At 44.6% G+C, this 16,615-nt stretch overlaps 3 protein-coding genes across 5 annotated transcripts; 1 reads left to right on the forward strand and 2 right to left on the reverse strand.

Annotated features, from left to right (window-relative positions):
- Window positions 1-1,036: 1,036 nt before the first annotated feature.
- On the reverse strand, window positions 1,037-6,522 carry LOC143516875 (peroxisomal ATPase PEX1-like). 2 transcript variants are annotated; one of them, XM_077008748.1, is made up of 16 exons: window positions 6,231-6,522; window positions 6,021-6,161; window positions 5,830-5,913; window positions 5,443-5,557; window positions 4,669-5,357; window positions 4,430-4,549; window positions 4,172-4,295; window positions 3,749-3,855; window positions 3,536-3,630; window positions 3,151-3,283; window positions 2,934-3,030; window positions 2,668-2,838; window positions 2,420-2,574; window positions 1,802-1,991; window positions 1,440-1,574; window positions 1,049-1,189 (listed from the first exon to the last, which is right to left on the reverse strand). In XM_077008748.1, exons 1-15 carry the CDS (start codon window positions 6,336-6,338, stop codon window positions 1,513-1,515), a joined length of 2,391 nt encoding a protein of 796 aa, XP_076864863.1. In that variant the 5' UTR covers window positions 6,339-6,522; the 3' UTR covers window positions 1,049-1,189; window positions 1,440-1,512. The 2 variants fall into 2 exon arrangements, with proteins under 2 accessions (XP_076864864.1, XP_076864863.1); XM_077008749.1 differs by lacking the exon at window positions 1,440-1,574 and having other exon boundaries at window positions 1,037-1,189.
- On the forward strand, window positions 6,093-8,140 carry LOC143516349 (RNA-binding protein 48-like). The gene is made up of 5 exons (XM_077007900.1): window positions 6,093-6,694; window positions 6,893-7,083; window positions 7,160-7,305; window positions 7,397-7,968; window positions 8,081-8,140. Exons 1-5 carry the CDS (start codon window positions 6,590-6,592, stop codon window positions 8,138-8,140), a joined length of 1,074 nt encoding a protein of 357 aa, XP_076864015.1. The 5' UTR covers window positions 6,093-6,589.
- Window positions 8,141-10,363: 2,223 nt separating this feature from the next.
- LOC143516887 (calaxin-like) lies at window positions 10,364-12,453 on the reverse strand. Of its 2 annotated transcripts, XM_077008771.1 has the most exons (7): window positions 11,766-12,453; window positions 11,573-11,605; window positions 11,315-11,470; window positions 11,133-11,237; window positions 10,903-11,054; window positions 10,682-10,786; window positions 10,364-10,541 (listed from the first exon to the last, which is right to left on the reverse strand). In XM_077008771.1, the coding sequence occupies exons 1-7, from the start codon at window positions 11,830-11,832 to the stop codon at window positions 10,482-10,484; spliced, it is 678 nt and encodes a 225-aa protein (XP_076864886.1). In that variant the 5' UTR covers window positions 11,833-12,453; the 3' UTR covers window positions 10,364-10,481. The 2 variants fall into 2 exon arrangements, with proteins under 2 accessions (XP_076864886.1, XP_076864887.1); XM_077008772.1 differs by lacking the exon at window positions 11,573-11,605 and having other exon boundaries at window positions 10,374-10,541.
- Window positions 12,454-16,615: the final 4,162 nt, after the last annotated feature.

A 16,615-nucleotide genomic window follows, 5' to 3' on the forward strand; every position in this document is an offset into this window, starting at 1 on the left:
GCCGTATTCACAGCAGTGTTTCCCATCTTTACAACATTGACCCTTCAAAAGAGAACACAGAGCAATGGAAGACAACACAAACCAAAAACAATGCCACTCGAAACAAGCAAGCTTAACAGTACATACCACCATACCATTATATGGTCCCCTAAATATATACCATATATAGTTATTGCTCTATAAATCAGTTTATAGAGAATATTCATATGAATGAGAAGTTTACCAGAGGATATGGGCAACATCCCCACTGGCCGGTTGGTGCCTTGCAGCAGGTGTGCCCAGCAGGACAGTAGAAGCGACTGCTACACCGTATGACCCCAGCCTGCATTAGATGTAATAATGAGAAATCAATTCAATGTACAGATGGAAAAAATTGTTAAAATGTGCTTGCTTCTATAATGCACATTGCAATACAATAATTTGTACGGATTGAAATACGGATTTCAGATTAAGGATGCCTGCACCCAAATGTAGCACACACAGTGTACACTAACAGGCTAACAGTCAATTCCCTGACCGTTGATGTCAATGAATTATTTTTAAAAAATTTATTTAAAAAGAAAATTAGTACATGGTGTATGTAAGAATCATTAAAAGTGTTCTCAGAAATGTAAACATGTACTATCTTGGACTAGAACATCCATACTGGGCTCTTCTGGACATGTTTTCCATCACTAAATTAGTAAATATTGAGCTTTGAAATCCATTTGATTTGTTTTACAGATTAAATTGTTTGTTTGTTTCATAAAGCCAAAATCAGTTTCTGTTAGGATGTGCAATATAATTTCCTTCCTTCAAAACAAGGGGTTATGCCACGATTTCAAAATATCCAGTAATCACCACCCACTGGTAGTTGGCAGTCATTTAGAGGTGGTACAATTACCACCAAACGTCAGTGTTGCCATGGGTACAATGTTACCAGACACTGACATACACACTGTGAATCGTGCATACAAAAATACTTTGTAAAATCAATTAAATTAACTGGATCATAGGGGTCAGTAGACCAGAAATTGCCTACAGACTTTACCTGAGGTGAGAGAGAGATTTTCTTGGGCTTTTCAGCTGGTATCTGAAGGGACGAGGGGAATCTGTACCATGGTACTCCATTTTTCACACAGTTCTTTGTCTCCGGGTCACAGCGATAGTCTTGTGGACAACAGTGGGCCTTATCTAAACAACAGACAGCCTAAAAGAAGACATTCATTACTTTTTAATTAGCATTTACTTACAACATATTGACACAGTTCCACATAGAATGTTTGAGTTCAGGCGATTTCAGGTGACGCCTCAGGCTACCACAGTGTAGTACAGTGTAGTAAAGTCCTCTTCATTTTGTTACATGCTCTTTTGAACAGATCCCTTCACACCTATCTGAGCATCACCACATTTTTTACTACACTCCAGAGTACTTGTGAGACAGTGTAATGTACCCTTACAGAGGGATACGGGCAGCAGGCATATCCTGTATTAGTTAAACAGCATGTATTTCTCTCCTGACATTGTCTTCCATCAGGACAGTGCACAGCGCTGGTGACCAGCCCTGCCATGAGCAACAATATCATGACAGTCATCTGGAGGGAAGAAAAACACAAAACCAAAGATTTGACAAGCACTACAGGACGAAAAGTCATGTGCTGTGAATCTCCTTTTCATTCTAAACAGTTATACCATCAAATACTCGGGAACTATTGATATAGAACACACGCACACCTGAGTGACGATACGGCATAGCTGTACACACCCTCACAAGAACATCGCCTGCATTACAGCTGGAAGGGGAGACTAGATGAACGTTTGCCTTCACTGGTGCCATCGCCTCGGCCGTGTACAGCACTGGCATGGACAGCTCGGTCCAGTAGAAGGTTCAGGTCTTGAGGAAGGTAGCCCTCGGTTTTCATGGCGATGCCTTCCAGATCAAGGCCTGAACAGTCTTCAGGTGTGATGTTCTTACTGTTCATCAGAGATCTAAGGATGTCCACTCTCTGGACCTGAATACCCCACCATACAGATTTCATGTAGCTACATACAAAAACTAAACAACTTAGCAAATAATGCAAAACTTTATTTTGAATATAATTAAGTCTCAAGTCATCAAAGACACAACTGCAGCCTCATTTCTTGATCTTAAGAAAAATAAAAAGCAAACAAACAACAAAAAAACAGTAAACCCATATGGTCATATGTCAACACAAAGTACGATCAAGAATGTAAGCAGCTTTGTGACCTGGTCTGGTGTGGGGAGCTTTGTGAGCTGACCTGGTCTGGTGTGGGGATCTTTGTGAGCTGACCTGGTCTGGTGTAGGGATCTTTGTGAGCTGACCTGGTCTGGTGTGGGGATCTTTGTGAGCTGACCTGGTCTGGTGTGGAGATCTTTGTGAGCTGACCTGGTCTGGTGTGGAGATCTTTGTGAGCTGACCTGGTCTGGTGTGGGGATCTTGCAGAAGCTCTGAAAGAAGTGGGAGCCCTGCACTTGCGTCAGCGTTGGGTGAAGAGACTGCTCAGTCTGTGCCGTGACCAGCAGAGCTACAAGACTGCATCGCACCACCGCCTCGTCCACCAAGTCCATCAGGCCTGTGCAACACACCCAGACACACGAGGCCTCAGTCAGACCACAGCGCTCCAACGATTGAACCCATTAGTGGAAGTGGGTGAGGGGTCCCCTACCCTGCGCGATGTGCAGACGCAGTACAGCCTCCTGGCCCTGCTCTTGCTCGGCCGTGGCGGCTGCCCCCGTCACTTCATCCAGGTCATCCAGAAGGACCACAGAAGGCTGCCTCCACATTGCCTGCTCAAAAACCTCCCCCAGCCTCTGCCTCACCGTGTCCGCACGTTTGCCTGAAATACGTAGAACGCCGTAAGCCCTGAGCATTGAAGTTTGCTCCTCGCGTGTGCTAGGACAGAAAAGCAGGACGCACGAATGTTCGTGGTACCTTTGAGCTTCCTGCAGTCCAGCACCTCGACGTGGGCGTCCATCTCCTCCGCTGCCTTCCTACAGAGAGCCCTGGAGAGAGTAGTCTTTCCACTGCCCTTTAAACCGCCACAAGAGATCAGTCATACCATTAGTCACTCAAATAGTACGTACCGAAACATAAAAACAACAAAAAACATGGTGTCACTACAAGCACGAGTCTAGTGTCACATGGTCACCTTGGCTCCTGAGATGAGAAGGGCCCCACTCCGGAGGCCAGGGCCCATGGACACGAGCTCCCAGCAGAGGGGGCCTCTCATCAGACTGTGGGAGATGTGCTCCATAGCAGTAGCAACCGCCTCCTCCACCCCTCTGGCCAGGGGCCCGCAATGCACAAAAGGCACACCCATCAAGAACTCCACATATGTGGGACATCGTTTGCCCTGGTGCTCATTTGTCTGCCTTCGCCACTGTCCCCCACTTCTCCCAATTCAAGTTTATAACATTTGTGTTCACTTTCGATAAATACCTTAATAACCTTAGCAAAAGTTTATGTGCATTTTTTGTAGGGTTTCTGTGGTTTTTACAGTTGTGAAAGTAGTTCAGACAATACTTGTGACTTACCCAAGAGAACTCAGGGAGGGAGAGTCAGCGAGAGGCGATTCATCACCAGAGCGTCCTGCAGTCGTGGGGTCTAAAGGCGCACACTCCTTCATTACCTATCTCCAAACAACACATATGGAATGTAAACAGGAATATGCAGAGAAAGCATATAGGAATAAAAAAAAAAAAGATGCAGAGAATTCAGGTTTTCCATTCATTGATGCATCACGGTACCTGGATGTCTGCCTTGTAGAGCACACCAGTAGATAAGAGGAAGAGCTTATCCTTGGTCTGGGAATCAGGTTCAGGCTTCTGTACCGTCAAGATGAATTCAGATTTTCCTGAGGTGAAAACAGTACCAGATGGGTGGTAAAGAAAGAGCGTAGTTTATCCTGGCTTTGGGCTCTGCACTTTGGTATTAATGGTGGCAACGTCAGATTAAAAAGCTTCTTTATTTATGGTAATCTGATATCATTTGAAGATGGTAAAAATGAAACAGGCAGCCTCACACGCTACGTATCCTGCTACAGGATAAAAAATGAATGGCCTGATATTCTCTGAAATGAAAAGCAAGCTTTTTTATTTTCCCCCCTTTTGAGTTATTGAAAGTTGTTGATTTTGGTGTCAAAACAAAGATGGATCCAGGTAAGAACCTACCTTCAGAGCACTGCAGGAGGACGGTGCTCGTCTGCGCGGTCAGACACGCCAACGGCTGGTGACTCCGAGCATGCAGCCAACCGAGGAAGGCAGAACGAACATCCTCCTCTCCCTCACTCTCAGCCTGCAGAGAGACAAAACCAAAACAGGAAGGCACCTTGTTTCAATTCCAGACTAAAATGAACATCTCACAGCTACTACATCAGTAAAAACCTGGTATATGCTTCCGAGAGGTAGAGGAAAGAAAGATTCACTCACTAATGGCTGTAGTGGCTGGAGTGAAATAGCCAGTGCCACCTCTGGGATACATTTCACAGGACAGACTTTCACAGCAGAATGTGGGTCCACGCCCAACCTTGTACGTAACACGCTCGGAATCTGGATTAAGAACAGAAGGACCATCACAGCTGAAACACTGTTGAGTTGTTACGATTTTGCTGTAGAATCATCTTCTGAGTCTGATCCAAGATAAGAAGTTGCCACTTTAAAGTTCTCACCCAAACTTTCCCGCAGTAGATTTCTCCCATTCTGAAGGACCTTTGATCCACTTGCAGTTTCTCTACATTATGGCAAAGTATCCTGACCACCACAGGCTCCTCCCTGGGGGTTTCTGCATCTTTTTCAGTCTGAGAGTCGTTTCCACCCTTTCTCCTCTCTGCTGCTTGCTTGGCTTGCTCCCTCACTTCTTTAGGAGAGTAGATTTTAGAGAGTCTACCATAGGTTAAGACCGCCTGTCCAGTACTCCAATGGTCACGTTCCAGATGGTCCCATGGTAACAGGTGAACATCTCCATAACTTGAGTCCAGGTGGCTGATAGCCCCTGGTGGAGATCCACAAACTCGAAGAATACAGTCCTGGAAGATGGCAGGTATGGTAGGGACTTCTGGAATCTCTTTCACGGGTTCAAATCTGCCTGGGAACATGTATCTCACCAGACCCCTCAGATCAGCTACTCCACCCCAGTGGCCTGCCCGATTGTTAAAGGACTCATGGAGAGAGTCTGTTGTTATGGAGGAGGTGGATGTGAGGTCACAGTTCTGCTCCCTCTGCTGGACTGGGCTGCTTGGATCTGGACCCACTGTGGTCACGTGGGGAATCTGTTTGCCTCCACGTGGAAACTTGGGGGAGACCACCAGTTCAGTGTACCGCTCCAAACGGCCATATGGCACAGACGGCGACAGGGAGACTACATGGATAAGACAGACAAATCTTCAGTTTGTACTTCAGAGATTAAGATCACTGCTTTATTTCAAAGGTCTGGGGATACTAACTTATCTTGATGTAGATGACAGTGCGTTGGTCAACCCATACGGGGAACACCCCATCACTGAATACTATTCGGATCTGGTCTAAAAGGTGCTGCTCCAAACTGGTGCTATGAAGCTCCTGGAAACAAAACCAGTAAATTAAAGCTTCTAGGTAAGAAACTACAATGTACAAGGTAAGATACATATAGATATTAAACACTGTAGTAAAGTACGCTAGATTTTCAGACATATGGTGTTTTGGACAGAGGTCCTTCATCAGCTGTGCAAGCAAAGTGCTTCTGAATTAATGGGAACTAAGAGGAGCCAGTTTGTATATTAAAAGTACATATATGTATGTATACGTGTGTGTATTTTTTATGCACTTTGCTTCTACAGCAAACTGGGGCTTACCAATATCTCCCAGTCATCTGAGGAGAGAGGCTCTACAAACACTTGGTGAACCGGCTGCACCTGATGACATGGTCGCAGGGATCCCTGAAACAGGTCAAGCAGCAGATCACTCCTTCACTCCCACAACCAGTAACAACGCTCATGACAAACGTCTCCAAACTTCTGGCTAGCACGTTAACACGCCAAGTCACCTGCTTCCCTTCCTGAAAGCCCAGTGTCTCCCCCAACTGTCTGCTCAGCTCAACTCTGTGCTCCTGGGATGATGTCCGGCCCTTTGTCCAGCTGAGGAACACGGGTCTCTCGAGTCCACACGAGAGCTCCAGAACCTGGTTCTACAGATGACAACAGAATTAGATGGAGTTGAGCATGCTAAGAACTCACACTAGATATTAAACACGCACCTCCTGCAGACAGAGCTGAGTGACTACGTTTGCAGACAAGTGCAGAAAGCAGTTTTTAGAGTTGTTAAAGGCCAGAGTAATTGGTTGTACGCCATAGCTCCCCAGCATTGCATGTGACAGAAAGAAACCTCGCTACTTCGGGATGATTACGCCAAGTATCTAGCTAGCTAATGTTAGCCTGTGTGTAAGACACATGCTAGACATGTCAGTGGTCTATGGCAAACACGACCACTCGAGCTGCCGAGTACTCGATCAACGGTTGCTCAATCATGTAGCAGATTTTGAAGAGTCCATTTTTCGCTGGATAAATATATATATTGTTAGACTGTTGCGACCAAAATATGTACTTATAAAATTATATGGCAATTAAGTGTAAAGCTCAGTTGTACAAACATCATCAACAACAAAACGTCTGCAGCTCACGGCCAAAGTATAGGGAGGGAAGGAAACCAAAAGCTGTCAAAGTTTAATTTCTTCTTTTTTATCGTAAACCTACAAAAAAGTTATCTGGATTTACTAGAATCGTCTGTACATTAGCTGCGGTGGCGTGCTAGCTAATGAGGCAAACATCACCGACATTAATATCTACATATTTGTATTCCTGCGGTTAGAAGACTTTTTAAAATCACGTGTCAATTGTGTTTTGTCCTGCTTTTGTTTAGGTTTACACAATTAACCTGGAGTCTCGGTTTTTATTGGTGCAAGGAGTACCTGCTATTGGTGTGATGGCTGAGCTGGTACAACTGTTTGCTCTTTATGGAGTCATTGAAGAATACAGACCACTTGATGAATACCCAGCAGAACAGTTCACTGAAGTTTACCTGCTCAAATTCCAAAAGCTTACAAGTGCAAGGTAAATAATATGACAAATAACACAGCTGGGATTGTTTTATTAAAAAATATATAACAAGGTGTATTGTTCTAATCAGGGCAGCCAAACGCAACACTGATGAGAAAAGCTTCTTTGGAGGGCTGCTTCATGTGTGCTATGCACCTGAATATGAGACTGTAGAAGACACAAGAAAGAAGTTACAAGACCGGAGGAGATATGTGAACAGGGCAACTAAAAAAACAGGTAGGATTCTCATAGTTTGTTTGGGATCTAATTACATTTTGAAGTTATGTGACCAATTTCTTGAAAATATGTAATGTCCCATTTATTACAGACAAGCAATCTCACCAAGAACAATCCACAAATACAACAAATTCTGCATGTGAAGAGGCACACGTATTGTCTGCTTCTGAATCTGAAAGTTCTCAGAGAATCCAAGGAGAGGTCTCTAGTTTTGACACTTATTCTGAATTTCCACTGTTGCCCTTACCACCCCAGCATGATGCCCCTAAGCAATATTTCTCTTCTAAAGAATCAGTTAAATCTCAACGCCTACTAGTAAAAAAATTACCTACAGAGGATAAGATGGGATCTCTACATAGTTTCATCCCTGGCACAGACCTTTACAAACAGAACTCACACAAGCCAAATCTGGCATCCCATGGCTGTGATGGAGTGACGGGCAAAGAAAAACAAGTTCCATCAGTCACTGCACCAAGGCTTATACCAAGGACAGCACATTTGGAGAACAGGAAGAGGAAAATGGAGGAAAGTCTGGACTTAATGGGTATAGCAGACAAGAATGCACCCCTGTATGGACCCAAACTTCCAGAACCACCAAAGATGGATATGGAAGATGATTCATTAAACATAACTGCTAATTTAATTAGGCAAACAATGACAAAGGTTGGTATTGTGATTTTATTAGTTGTTATATGAATGTGACATAAATCGTAAATGTTTTGGTGCAATGGTTAATATAAAGTCTTTGAAATTGTTTTTTTTTTTTCCTTTTAAGGTTGCATCAGATCCCCCTCAGAGTAGAACCACCACCACAAAGCCACGGCTGTCACGTTGAGGACCCCGGCCCCTCCCTTTTGGGCGTGTGTCAACGTAGTCCACGTGCTTTGTCTGCGTCAGTGTATATACGTGGGTAGGGTTTTGTTGTGTGATTAATAAGTCTCACCTGTGAATCGTCTCGTGATCACGTGGGGCTACTGTGGTTTGTCTATTTAATGTGCGCTCGCGCAGTGTCCTGTGCTCGTCGTTGTCTAAGTCTACACGTTGTGTGTACCTGTTTAGTATTCGTGCGCCGATTGCGCAATAATTGTAAAATAAAAGTGACGTCTGTCAAGACGAAATACGGATTCTGTGTCTCGTCCGTCTGTCACCGCCCAGCGTCACAGAACGACGAGCCGACCAGAGACACCCGAACATGCCAGGATACGCCACCCGGCCTAAGAAGGCGTTGCGTCCCAGCAAAAGGCACCACCGCTCCTCCTCCTCGCCCCCGCGCCGCATACCCTCGCCGACTCGGGAACAGCTGATGTCAGACCCTGTATGCGCCCTCCAGCTGACCTCAGCCCAGAAGGTCGAGGAGAGAGACCCTGATCTAGCAGAGATCTTCCGGCAGGGCGCGGTAAGAATCTAGAGGGAGAGACACGCTCCTCCAGCCCGCGCTCTCTCGCCTCTGAGGGTGGGCTCGTTCGTCATGGGTGCTACCGAGTCCACCCCAGAGAGCGAGTTCGGAGAGGAGGACTCCGAGGAGGAGCAGGAGGAGGAGGGTGACTACCCCCCCTCGATGAATGACGCATCCACGGTGGACTATGGTGGAGAGGAGGAGGACTACCCCCCGTCTCTGGACGATACCTCCACCGTGGACTACTGTGGAGACGGAGAGGGCTACCCCTTGTCGCTGGAAGACGCTTCCGGACGCGACTACGGGTCAGAGGAGGAGGAGGAGTCCGAGGAAGAGGACTACCTCCCTCCGCCCGTTGGTTCCTCTTCCGTCAAAGGGGAGGGGGAAGAGGTCGACATCGGAGACTACCCTCCGTCGGAGCACTCGGCAGACCCCGCCGATTACGGTGAGGAAGAGGAGGAGGAACGTCCGTGGTCCGTGCACTCGGACGTCTCAGAGTGCACGGACAGCGACGTGTACTCCGAGGAGGTCAGTCCACCCCCCTCTGAGTGTTCGGTTGGGACGGTAAAGGGAGGGTGGAGTGCACCCTCCGGTCGCTCCGGAGGAGATAACATGGACTGCTCTCGGGGTGGCAGTCCGGAGCAGCCCATGAGTTGGAGCCGGGGCAGCGAGGCGGAAGACATGGAGGTGGAAGAGCCCACAGCCGACTCCGGAGAGCGGTCGCGAGGCGAGAGGGACATCCCCTACGACCAGCTGGGGGGAGAGTCCGCCCGCCGCGCTGCGCAGGGCACGTCCGCCCGCCGCGCTGCGCCGGGCACGTCCACCCGCCGCGCTGCGCCGGGCACGTCCGCCAGCCGCGCTGCGTCATGTGGAGGGCCTGCAGGAGGAGCACCGCCACCCGCAGCGCCTACTGCACCAGTAGCTCCCGACCTCTCGTCCCTCATCACTCTCCTGCTGGCGCGCAGCCTGGCGCCCATGTCGTGTGTGTGTGTTCCCGTGTTTGTCAGTCTTCCCCTTTGTTTACCAAACCCGTTTTTCCCTCTTGTGCCACTGTGTGTGAACGTGCCTGTGTGTGTGTTTGTGAACGTTCCGTTTAATGTGTCTTCCGTCTTTTCCCCCGTCTTCCCAGGGAGGGTGTTCTAGGCGGTCCGTGGCGGACGCTTCACCAAGGGCGGTCACCTCCCAGACGCAGGACTGAGCGCGTCGGATCCGCACATCGTCGTGGGTTCGGGGCACTCGGTCCTGTTGGCACCCCGGGACGAGTAGTGCCCTTGGAGGGGGCGTCTGTCACGTTGAGGACCCTGGCCCCTCCCTTTTGGGCGTGTGTCAACGTAGTCCACGTGCTTTGTCGGCGTCAGTGTATATACTTGGGTAGGGTTTTGTTGTGTGATTAATAAGTCTCACCTGTGAATCGTCTCGTGATCACGTGGGGCTACTGTGGTTTGTCTATTTAATGTGCGCTCGCGCAGTGTCCTGTGCTCGTCGTTGTCTAAGTCTACACGTTGTGTGTACCTGTTTAGTATTCGTGCGCCGATTGCGCAATAATTGTAAAATAAAAGTGACGTCTGTCAAGACGAAATACGGATTCTGTGTCTCGTCCGTCTGTCGCCGCCCAGCGTCACAACGGCGAAGAATTTAATCACATTTTATCCCACCATTTCTACAGCAATACATTATTTTAAAAGCATTACAATGTGTACTACCTCAGAAATGAATGCTTTACTGGTGCAGAGTTTTGTTTTAAAATAAATTTTGTTTATTTTTTATTATTACACATTATTCAAGTGAATCTGTGCTCCAGTGTGTCTTGGAATGCATGCTGCTCAAAAGCCTGTATACTCTGTAAAACAAACAAAAGGATTATTAACTAATGTATTTATTATCATTATATATTATTCTATAATTTTAAACAGCTGCAACAAGAACCTTTAAAGTGAAATGGCACATGTAAACCTTAAAATGTGTATTTTGTTATTTCACCTTTGGATCAGGAAGACATGTTCCAAAAGCCTCTAATAGCAGATTTTCATCTCTCACAGCCTTTTCGAAGTCAGCATATGAAAGTCTGCTGTCATGGTCATAATCCTATATGTCCAAATCAAATGCAGATTAAATAATCAAACCCATTCACATTAACTGAACTACGCAATTCAATGTCTGACAGCTATTTTCATAACGTGACTGCCCTGTATTTGTATTACCATTTTCTTCAGTGCTATTTCCACTAGGTCCTTAACGCCCTCATCTGGGTCTTCCTCAGTTGGTTGTCTGGTCAGGCTGTCCTTCAACATGTGAAACATTTCTTCCCGGGATATGTAACCATCTCCGTTCAAGTCGTATACGTCAAAACAGTCTAGTCATGTCAAAAAGAGCCATGGCGTTAGAACTATGGGATCATTATTCCTTAAAAAGCATCTGCTTACCATCTTACACTTGATCTTTTCCTCCAAAGTCCCTCGAAGGAAGACAGCCAGTCCCTCCAGCCACTCTTTCACACTGATGTAGCTGTCGTTGTCCTTGTCAAATGCGCGGAAAACTGTGCGCCGTACAATGATTACTAGACATTCAGTTACACCGCAGGCAAACCTCCAGCTAAGACACCTGTACCCGTACCTCTGTCCATCATCATGTCGTCCGTCAGTCCAAAGGTATTGTGCAATATGTATCTGAATGTGCTGCGGTCCAGACCGGTCCCAACCTTTCTCTCGGCCTGGTCTCCCAGTAGTGTGTTGTACAGCCTTATGAGGCATTCTGCCTCTGTTTTATTAACTGGACAAGAGTATTGAGGTTCAGTTTATAGCTCACACTTTCTAACACGCTTGGTAATTTCAGAAAGGGATCTTATTAAAATGAAAGATGATGCAAACTCACATCTCACTCCACAGAACACCGACTTAACGCAAACTAGGTGTAAAGAAGCCAAATGAGCTAAGGGCTAGTTCAGTTAGCTTTAGTTCATTTAGCTTTAGTTACCTGCTGGCTAGTTAACCTTGCTGACTAACGGGATAATAAACAATACCATGACAAACGAGTATTTCCTCAAATCAATAATTTCAGTACTTACAATGTTTAACGTGTTTAGACAAAGTTTCGGCCAAGTTTTGAATTAACTTCTTGCTCATTGCCGACATCGCTGATGCTTTGAAAGCGCAGACGGTGCTGTTGTCATAGAAACCTCAAGCCAAGCGCACGTGCCGGAAGAATCGCGGGAACCTCGATAGACCGTCACTGAAGAGCTGTCGTGTCTACCATTTTTATTTGGATTTTGGTGTACCAAAAGCTTGCGTTAATTAAAGACCTGAGAGTATGGCAAGACTACATTTGTTCACAAATTAATTCGACAATTAATCATTAGTGACAAAATTTACTGTGTCGAGAAAATGTTTAAGAAAATTAGAAACAGTTTAGCAGGTGAAAACGCAAGCCCAAAATACATGTTCAGACAAACTCATTACTAGGCCTCAGGGAGCCAGCATTGATATATGAAACGATTCATCTGGACTGATACATTGGTTTCAGGCATTATCTTTATGTAGACAGTAGCTATACACATAGAAAAATAGTAGCAACATCATCCAGTGTGAATCTACACACACTGCTCTCACTGGAGATGTGAAGGAAGAATCTCTCAGCAATATAGCAAATATCTGATGGCAAGCTTGTGGATTTAAATGCATTACAAGGATAAATGCAGTTTTCTTATTCATTTGTGAATATTAAATATTTTCCTATTGATTGAGCGTGGATTTCAAAGGAGCAAAGCCTTCATGTGGGGACGAGCAGGGACACCTAAAAGGTTTTTCTTCTTGCACTGGGAGAATGTAGGGTCACAGTCGTAGCCGTATTCACAGCAGTGTTTCCCATCTTTACAACATTGACCCTTCAAAAGAGAACACAGAGCAATGAAAGACAACACAAACCAAAAACAATGCCACTCGAAACAAGCAAGCTTAACAGTACATACCACCATACCATTATATGGTCCCCTAAATATAGGCTATACCATACATAGTTATTGCTCTATAAATCAGTTTATAGAGAATATTCATATGAATGAGAAGTTTACCAGAGGATATGGGCAACATCCCCACTGGCCGGTTGGCGCCTTGCAGCAGGTGTGCCCAGCAGGACAGTAGAAGCGACTGCTACACCGTATGACCCCAGCCTGCATTAGATGTAATAATGAGAAATCAATTCAATGTACAGATGGAAAAAATGGTTAAAATGTGCTTGCTTCTATAATGCACATTGCAATACAATAATTTGTACGGATTGAAATACGGATTTCAGATTAAGGATGTGTAACAGGGCTGACACCTGTTCCTTGGGATGTTGTGCTTTTCATGGGAGGTTTTAAGTGGTATAGAGTAAAGGGGGATATTAGGAATTATTTGTCGCGTTTCGTGAAAGGTTGTATTTTAACAAATGTATTTACATTGTAGTGTTTTAAAATATGTTCGGTCTAGTTGGCACCTCTAGTAATTAGCATATATTATTGGATAATGGTTGTGCCGATTATATAAAAGGTGGAGCCTAAGAGCGGAGGCGAGAGGAAAAAATGATTGGTAAGATGCCGCTAGGCGACGGCTGCCTGAGCCAGTATTGAAACGCTGTGTAGGCCTACTTTACAAACAAAGGGCCATGAGTGAGTCAAGATCTGAGGATGTAATCTTGGTGTATTTGTTTATTTATTTTGTTATTTGGTAAATAGTTAATTATTATTATTTTTTTTTGTTTCTTAATTTGGCGGATGTTGGTACTCATTCAGGGGAAAGTGTGTTTGGAGACCTGGGCGATTGCTTAATAAACAACAACGGTGCGTAAATTCTTATAATGACTTCCGTCTCAATCCCTCCCGCGGTCATTCTATAACAGGATGCCTGCACCCAAATGTAGCAGAAACTAACAGTGTACACTAAGAGGCTAACAGTCAATTCCCTGACCGTTGATGTCAATGAGTTATTTAAAAAAAATTATTTAAAAAGAAAATTAGTACATGGTGTATGTAAGAATCATTAAAAGTGTTCTCAGAAATGTAAACATGTACTATCTTGGACTAGAACATCCATACTGGGCTCTTCTGGACATGTTTTCCATCACTAAATTAGTAAATATTGAGCTTTGAAATCCATTTGATTTGTTTTACAGATTAAATTGTTTGTTTGTTTCATAAAGCCAAAATCAGTTTCTGTTAGGATGTGCAATATAATTTCCTTCCTTCAAAACAAGGGGTTATGCCACGATTTCAAAATATCCAGTAATCACCACCCACTGGTAGTTGGCAGTCATTTAGAGGTGGTACAATTACCACCAAACGTCAGTGTTGCCATGGGTACAATGTTACCAGACACTGACATACACACTGTGAATCGTGCATACAAAAATACTTTGTAAAATCAATTAAATTAACTGGATCATAGGGGTCAGTAGACCAGGAATTGCCTACAGACTTTACCTGAGGTGAGAGAGAGATTTTCTTGGGCTTTTCAGCTGGTATCTGAAGGGACGAGGGGAATCTGTACCATGGTACTCCATTTTTCACACAGTTCTTTGTCTCCGGGTCACAGCGATAGTCTTGTGGACAACAGTGGGCCTTATCTAAACAACAGACAGCCTAAAAGAAGACATTCATTACTTTTTAATTAGCATTTACTTACAACATATTGACACACAGTTCCAAATAGAATGTTTGAGTTCAGGCGATTTCAGGTGACGCCTCAGGCTACCACAGTGTAGTACAGTGTAGTAAAGTCCTCTTCATTTTGTTACATGCTCTTTTGAACAGATCCCTTCACACCTATCTGAGCATCACCACATTTTTTACTACACTCCAGAGTACTTGTGAGACAGTGTAATGTACCCTTACAGAGGGATACGGGCAGCAGGCATATCCTGTATTAGTTAAACAGCATGTATTTCTCTCCTGACATTGTGTTCCATCAGGACAGTGCACAGCGCTGGTGACCAGCCCTGCCATGAGCAACACTATCATGACAGTCATCTGGAGGGAAGAAAAACACAAAACCAAAGATTTGACAAGCACTACAGGACGAAAAGTCATGTGCTGTGAATCTCCTTTTCATTCTAAACAGTTATACCATCAAATACTCGGGAACTATTGATATAGAACACATCACTGTATAATCCAAACTGTTCGTTGTAACATTTTTTAAGGCTCTTGTACATGTTGCTATGAGAAAAGTATCACTTTCTTAGATAGAATAGTGTGCCAGCGAACACTTGCCTTGATTCTGTAGTAGATTGCTGTTGTAGCAGAAGCCTGTGTCTGTATGATTCAGTCCTTGCTTCTCATGTGACTGTAGCCACCTATGAGAGCACACCAAAAGAAGATGTGAAACTCTTACCAAAAAGGAGAAACCGATCATTTCATTTCCCTGTAATCAGCATGTGTAAAGTAAAAAAAGGGTAAATTATGAAAAAAAGGTATTACATCTCATTTGAATTACAGAGGCCATTGAAAAGCACATTATCATGAACAACCTTAAACAAACCCAAACAAACATTACAATAAGAGGGAGAAGAAAAGTCCACATCACTAGAATGTAGGGAGAGTACTGGATGTAATAACAACTGCAGAAGACACATTTTGCCGTAATTATATTATTATTATTATTGTTAATAATAATAATAATAATAATAATAATAATAATAATAATAATGTTTTAGTGACATCAGTGGCACAGAGGAATTGAGAGGCGGAGTAAACATTAAAGAGCTGTTGAGGCAGTGAAAGTTCACTAAAAGACTAAAGGTGTGTGCTAACAGCAGCATGACGAAGACAAGGCTTTAGTAGCAACACAGGCATGGGCGTCCTGCTCAGGTGGGCCGAGGACCGCACATCAGGATAGTGCAGGACCTATGCGGGACCTGTAGTGGAGTATACGAGGGGGAAACGGCACTGAGAATAAACTAATACGTTGGTGATTGAGAGAGGGGCAGGGCGTGTGTGTGTGTGTGTGTGTGTGTGTGTGTGTGTGTGTGTGTGTGTGTGTGTGTGCGTGTGTGTGTGTGTGTGTATGGGCGCGTGCATTAGTGGTTGTGTCCCTCCTACTGCTGGGCCAGCTCAGAGTGACAGTTTTGTATGGCATATTTTAAGAAGGTTTACAAAGTGTTTTACAGAGTAGAAATTAAGTGGTTCAGATGAAGATAAAAATAGAAAATAAAATATAAACCACAAGAGCAAAATCTGTATTGCAGTAGTCCCGGTTGGTTGACACAAAAACACTTTAGGATGTTGAGAGAATACCATGGACTTTGGGAATGTCTCTAAGGCAAACTGTTATGTTTTTGCAAGCGTTACTTATACGGCCTAAAGTCAAGGTCACTTTGACTCAGCTTTGGCCTTCACAGATAGGAAGTTTAAGTCACTGCAGCCTGTCTCAGTTTGCCAGTCCCAAGACATTTTTTTGCTTTGTAAACACTTGCAGGATCTGATATCCTCTAGACCAGGGGTAATCAATTAAATCTTTTCCGCGGTCCATTTTTGGCAGATAGCTCAGACCTTAGGTCCGGGTCCGCGGTGGCGAACGAAAGTTGTTGAGCGGGGGTGGCGAACGAAAGTTGTTGGGGGGGGCAACGTAACACTCAAATGGGACTGCGGTCAAGCCAGCCCTCACTTAAAAAATCTTGGTCAAGCCAGCCCCCAAAAAAATTGCGAAGTTGCGCGTATTTCATAGATTACGGTAAAGGGTGATGTGGCCTGTGATTCCACATTTAAATCTAAATGGTGAACAGAATGAGTAAAAAGTAAATTATTACATTTTGTTACTTTTACACCGTTTTATATTTACAGTGTCATTTAAAAAAATCCTCCTGATTGCACTGAATAATTTCACTATAGAATGGTAGAACACCACCTACAGATGTCACTCATGTAAGATCAAGAAGATCTGA

The sequence above is a fragment of the Brachyhypopomus gauderio genome, chromosome 6 (genome assembly GCF_052324685.1).
Source record: "Brachyhypopomus gauderio isolate BG-103 chromosome 6, BGAUD_0.2, whole genome shotgun sequence".
Classification (NCBI taxonomy): Eukaryota; Metazoa; Chordata; class Actinopteri; order Gymnotiformes; family Hypopomidae; genus Brachyhypopomus; species Brachyhypopomus gauderio.